Source organism: Psammomys obesus, unplaced genomic scaffold (assembly GCF_907164565.1).
Source record: "Psammomys obesus unplaced genomic scaffold, mPsaObe1.curated_primary_1811, whole genome shotgun sequence".
In the NCBI taxonomy this organism is placed as follows: domain Eukaryota; kingdom Metazoa; phylum Chordata; class Mammalia; order Rodentia; family Muridae; genus Psammomys; species Psammomys obesus.
In genome coordinates, this window is record NW_026589137.1 from 48,137 (window position 1) to 53,866 (window position 5,730).

Sequence of the window (5,730 nt, forward strand, 5' to 3'; positions counted from 1 at the left end):
CAAGAAACACTCTCAAAGAGATCAAGGACTGACTCAAGACCTCCATATGTGCATTTTAAAACAGTACTTGCTCCCAAAACCATAAAGCATTAAAACAATTTCCGAACTATTAAGTACTATAGAAATGTGATATAATAAATAGGTTCAGTTCTTAATTTCATCACAACTTTGATTCCCTCGAGTAAATCGTAGCTTTTTTCAAGAACTTCTCCCATCCACATAACTTATGCCATAGGGCTCAGAAAATACCAGTGGAATATTTATTTCAGGGTTAAAAATACAGATAAATACCTGTCTTGAAGCTTTTCACCCAGAGCCCTACTCCATCGCCTGCCTTCTCTGCTACTTCCCTTAAAAAAAAAAGAAAGATTCCAAAAGATTTTAAGAAACAATAAAATATTTGAGACTGAGAATTATGAAAAATCTAAATAATGAAAACTGGACTCTCCTCGGGGTCTTCTAAGAAATCAGAAGCACCACCCTCCACTTCAGCTCTATGCTTTCCCAGTTTAGCAATCAATTCTTTCACTGGACTGAAGACGCCATTGGTTTGCTGGTTAGAGAGAGCAGTTCGAGGTGGTGCAGAAATGCTGCAATGCACAGCTCTCGCAGAAATTAATGCCTACACTTGGTGACTACTGGGTTTTGGAAGCTCTGGCGACAGATGCGCATCCACTTGAATGGTATTTCCTCATCATCACTTTCCACTTCGTAGTTTTCATCCTCATAGACACCATAGCGACCCTCATCAAGCTCAATCAAGCTCACATTCGACCTGCAACCAGTGTTCGTAATCTGAACGGTCATGGAGGAATTTGCAGCTCCTGGTAGTCCTTACAGATGTCCCACTGCACAGTGGCATGTAGATGCTCGGAGCCCTTCTTCACCATCCCACAGGAGGCATTGCCCATGGATGTATCCTTGGGCTTCACGTATTTCTGATAATTATTGATTCCCCGATAGATCTTGCTGTCTTCTTTGCCCCTCAGCTCCTCCTGGACCTCTGGCTCCGTTCAAAGATGGACTGTGCATCTCGCTCCTTCTCAGTGTCCCAGTTCCTAGGCAGTGGTCACACCCATATTCTCGGGTCCCACGGGTTTTGCCCAATGGGTAGACTTGTAGACCATGCTGAGACCTTCCAAGCCACCTTAGTTCGCCTTCTGTTTACCGCTGCCACACATCTTCTGAATCAACGGATTGTGGGTCGCCTGCTTCTTCTCCGGGCAGACCACAGCGCTGCCTTCGTCACTGCTGCTGCTGCTGTCCCCGGATCCCGCATCACAGAGCTGTCGCTTTCGGCGACCCGCCGCTGCTCCTTTCTGCCCAGGCTTTTTGTAGAGGAAAGTACACACCTGACCGGTCGAATTCCCTGGAGAAAGTTGCTCCGCCATTAGATATCACCAAGCTCTGAAACTGCCACGGCGTACGGGGCCGCTTTGCTTTGTCTGTCACGCTTTGTGGTCTCGGCGGCAGTGAATCAGACCGGAGGGCAAGGAACAGCAGAGAAAACAATGCCTGGGAATGGTTGCCTGACCAGGATCATCAGTTACTTTTGAGCCCCTGCAGCCGCCGTCGCTTCCTCCCGAAATGTACGAGGCACCGCCCCTTCCTCGTTCTGCCGGAAATGAGGCAAAGCCGGTCACCTCTGAGGAGCTGGTGACAGTTTGGCGTGTGAGTCACAGTGCAGTGATGTGGTTCGAGATTCTTCCTGGCCTTGCCGTCATGGGGGTGTGCTTGATCATCCCCGGAGTGTCCACTGCGTACATCCACAAGTTCACCAACGGGGGCAAGGTAAGGCGGCCGAGGGAGACACGGCTGGGCTTTGTGGACCGGAGTTGTTCTAGGTGCGGTGAAATACAGTGGCCTTTTGGATGCGCAGCAGCTCTGTGGAGGTGAGGACATTTAAGTGAGTCCTCCTCTTGGTGTTGCCTGAAAGCGGAGACTTGCAGATTCCACCTTTTACTTTACCAAAATGTAGCTAGTTATTTGTTGAAGAAGAGTGACCCAAAAGGCAAAATATCTATTCAACAGTTAGAAAAAAAATTAAAGAGAAAAAAAAAAAAAAAACAGAAAGAAAAAAGGCAGTGGTGCCCCCCCCCCCCGCAAGAAAAAGAAAGAGGAAATATAAGAAGTGTGGTTTTTATGTAGAAGATTTTGGCTTTGTATTGTACATTTCGCTTTTATTTTAATAATGATTCTATTTTTCTAGTAAATCGTTTCTTTTTGCAAAGGCTTATTTTTGTGAAATTGTGTCTGTTGCTCTCTGTATGCATGCATGAAGAGTAGAAAAAGGGAATGAATATTCCCTGGACTCTAGTTAAAGGCAGTTATAACACACACACACACACACACACAATAACCCATGTTGGTACTGGGAAGCACCCAGAATAACAGGCAGGTGCTCATAACCACAGAGTTTCTCTCTCTTTAACCCCTAGTGCCTCATTTAAGAAATTTTGTTAGATATATGTTTTTACTGGGTCACGCATGTTTATAAACTGCATTGTTCTTTATTTGAAGGAAAAACGAGTTGCCCGACTTCACTACCAATGGTATTTGATGGAACGAGATAGACGTGTGTCTGGAGTCAATCGCTATCATGTGTCAAGGGTAAGATGACTGAGATTGTGGGTTCTGGTAATGCCTTGTCTAAGGTCATATAGTGCTCATTTAATTTGCATTTTTTTTACTAGTGAGGTATATAGTCTTTTATCCATAAAAAAGAATTAATATAATTTTATGTATGGTTGGATTCTGTGAAGCTTATTTTTATAGGTCAAAATAGCCAAGTAGCATTTTAACATTAATCAACTTAATGCTATATTTTCATAACTTGTAAGACCATTTTATCTTTATAATTCCTTTTAGATTTATTTGTGTATGTGTGCATTTTGAGTTTGTGAGTGCAGGTTTCGTGTGGAGGTCAGACAACAATCTGAATGTAGTCAGTTCTCTCCTGCCACCTTGTTGGATCTGGGACTCCAACTCATGTTGCCAAGTCTGCATGCAAGTGCCTCTCACCCTCATAATTCTTCCAGTTTCTTAAATCTCTTTACTTGCTCCGACCTCATGGGCTCCCCACAATGAACCTAGGTAGATTTTGTGTTCCTTTTATGAGAAGACATGGTTAGAATGAGTAAAAAGTACCGCTCAGGGGCTCAGTTCTTTGACGTCTCAGAATCAAATCTCATATACATGAAGGTAGATTAAGTATCTGCCTTTTAAAAAGTTTATCCCTTGGTATTCCATGCTTTCATTTATCCTGCTGAAAGTTTTTTTTTGGTTTTGGTATTGCTTTTGTTTGGAGTCTGGCACTTGTTATATAGGCCCAGCTGGTCTGGAGCCTGCTGTGTAGATTATGGTAGCCTCAAACTCAAAGCAAACTTCCTGTCCTTACCTCCTGCATGCTGGGATTAGGATTACAGATTTGCAATACTATGTGTACTTTAGGAGGTCTTTGAATGTTTATGGGGCAAAATTTTTGGAGTTGGGGTCATTTTACTGAATTTTGACTCTGCTACTACTTGTCTGACTTAAGAAAGTGGTTTTTGTTTTCTTGAGACAGAATCAGGTGATTTCTAACTTCATTGAGTTTCCAAATCATTATGAAAAATTTGAATGAGGAAAATAGAATTTACCTTGTGTTCAAGTGCTATTTTGTGAGACAGTTTACTGTTTTGTCCTAATTCATGGAGGGAACTGTATATGAGGATTCAGGAAGTGAATAATTGCTTGACTGTAATTCCAGTTAGGGTGAAGGAAGGGGCTTTTCATATATAGTAATATGTATGCTGCTGTCAGAAAATGAGGTAGCCCAGATACGGTGTTGCATCCCACAACCCTAACTTTTGGGAGCTGGAGGAAGGAGGATTGGGAGTTCACTTTGTGTTACATAGGGAGTGAGACCTTGACAAAAAAAAAATACAGACAGTGTAGTGTCACACTCCTTTAATCCCAGTGTTCTGGGGACAGAGGCAAGTGAATGAGTTTGAGTACAACCTGTCTCAGATGCAGCTAGGGGCTGGGGTCATTGTCTAGTGGTCATTCTTTAATGATTATGAAGCCAATTTAGTTTATATTATTGCAGTTAGAGAAATGTGGGATGTGAAACCACTAGTTTTAATAACAGAATGCCAATCTATGACATTGGAAATAGCATGCTACATTTTTATGGGAACAGAATCCTCAGATTCTCTTTTTCAAACTCTTTTACAGGGCCTGGAGAATATTGACTAAGGAAGCATTTTCCTGGCTGCTGAAAAAAAGTTTTCAGCTATGGTCATCTGTTCCTGCTAGAAGGCTATGCAGCATATTATATACCATGTGCATATTATGTGATGCTTAATAAAAAACTTTAAATCTAAAGTCTCTTCATGAAGTAAAGTCAGGGTTTAGTTAATATGATTTGATATAGGCAGAGGCATGAAGGTTGAGACAGAAATAGAGACACTCTGAAGAAACTAAGACACATCTGAGAGTGTGGGTATGAGCTCCTTGAGTCTTGAAGAGTCATATGTAGGATTTTGGTAGGTGTCTTAGTTAGGGTTACTGTTGCTGTGATGAAACATCATGACCAAAGGTAACTTGAAGAGGAAAGGTTTTATTCCACTTACAGTTATATATAACAGTTCTTCATCAAAAGCAGGGCAGGAACCTGAAGACAGGGGCTGGTACCAAGTCCGTGAAGGTGTGGTGCTTACTGGTTTGCTCTCCATGGCCTTGCTCTGCCTCTTCACTTTTATAGAACCTAAGACACCAGCCCAGGGATGACACCACCCACATGGTCTGTGTCCTCCCCCATGAATCACTAATTAAGAAAATGCCCCACAGGCTTCCCTACAATGAGATCTTATAGAGACATTTTCTCAGTTGAGGCTCTCTCATGGCTCCAGTTTGTGTTAAATTGGCATAAAGCTAAACAGTACAGTAGGTTCTGAAGTTGTGATCTTTAAAGAGTTGCTAAGAAACCTAATGATATCATAAATTAGTTCTGGGGGATTATAATCCAGATTATAGTGATAAAATAAAAGTCGAGCTAGGTTATCTTCACTCTAAATGTTAATTATCTTGTTTGAGATTCCTAGAAAATATTCAATCCCTATCCAAAGTTATACACATTCAGGCCTTAAGTCTAGTTCATTCCTATTTTAACATATCTATATATAAAGGAATAAACTTTTTAAAAAAGATTTACTTACTATTTTTATACAGTGTTCCATCTGCATGTATGCCTACATACCAAAAGAAGTCACCAGATCTCAGGTGGTTGTGGGCCACCATATGGTTGCTAGGAATTGAACTCAGGACCTTTGGAAGAACAGCCAGTGTTCTTAACCTCCGAGCCATCTCTCCAGCCTGGGAATAGTATCCTTAATGATGACAACCTATGCAGCAAATCTTATTACTTGTGCTACAATGCTTTTCAACTGGAAAGAGGTTTCAGTCAGACTCCAGGGTGAGGGGCTCTTTTCCTGTGTCCCCATAATTGTCCCTTTCTATACTGCCTCAATTTCCTCCTCTGAGACTTTGATCTATTAAAGGTTGCAAGGATCCGAAAACCCTTGTGAGATTTCTGTGTTGAGCAGGGACATAGACCTTATCTATCCAGGGACCAAAAGTCTCAACCAAGTAAGCAAGATGTCTAGCTGGTAAAAATGCTAGCTTTGCAAGCCTAATTACCCGAGTTCAATCCCCAGAACTCATTTTTTAAAAAGAACTTAGGGCTGGAGA

The 5,730-nt window shown here is 41.8% G+C and overlaps 2 protein-coding genes across 2 annotated transcripts; one reads left to right on the forward strand and one right to left on the reverse strand.

Annotated features, from left to right (window-relative positions):
• Positions 1–246: 246 nt before the first annotated feature.
• Rnf113a (ring finger protein 113A) lies at positions 247–1,591 on the reverse strand. Its single transcript, XM_055604999.1, is given in 7 exon segments — positions 247–566; positions 568–617; positions 619–759; positions 761–821; positions 823–1,003; positions 1,006–1,051; positions 1,053–1,591. Coding segments are annotated over 7 exon segments (960 nt in total). The 5' UTR covers positions 1,392–1,591; the 3' UTR covers positions 247–424.
• Positions 1,592–1,617: 26 nt separating this feature from the next.
• On the forward strand, positions 1,618–4,365 carry Ndufa1 (NADH:ubiquinone oxidoreductase subunit A1). Its single transcript, XM_055605000.1, has 3 exons — positions 1,618–1,791; positions 2,521–2,610; positions 4,216–4,365. The coding sequence occupies exons 1-3, from the start codon at positions 1,690–1,692 to the stop codon at positions 4,234–4,236; spliced, it is 213 nt and encodes a 70-aa protein (XP_055460975.1). The 5' UTR covers positions 1,618–1,689; the 3' UTR covers positions 4,237–4,365.
• Positions 4,366–5,730: the final 1,365 nt, after the last annotated feature.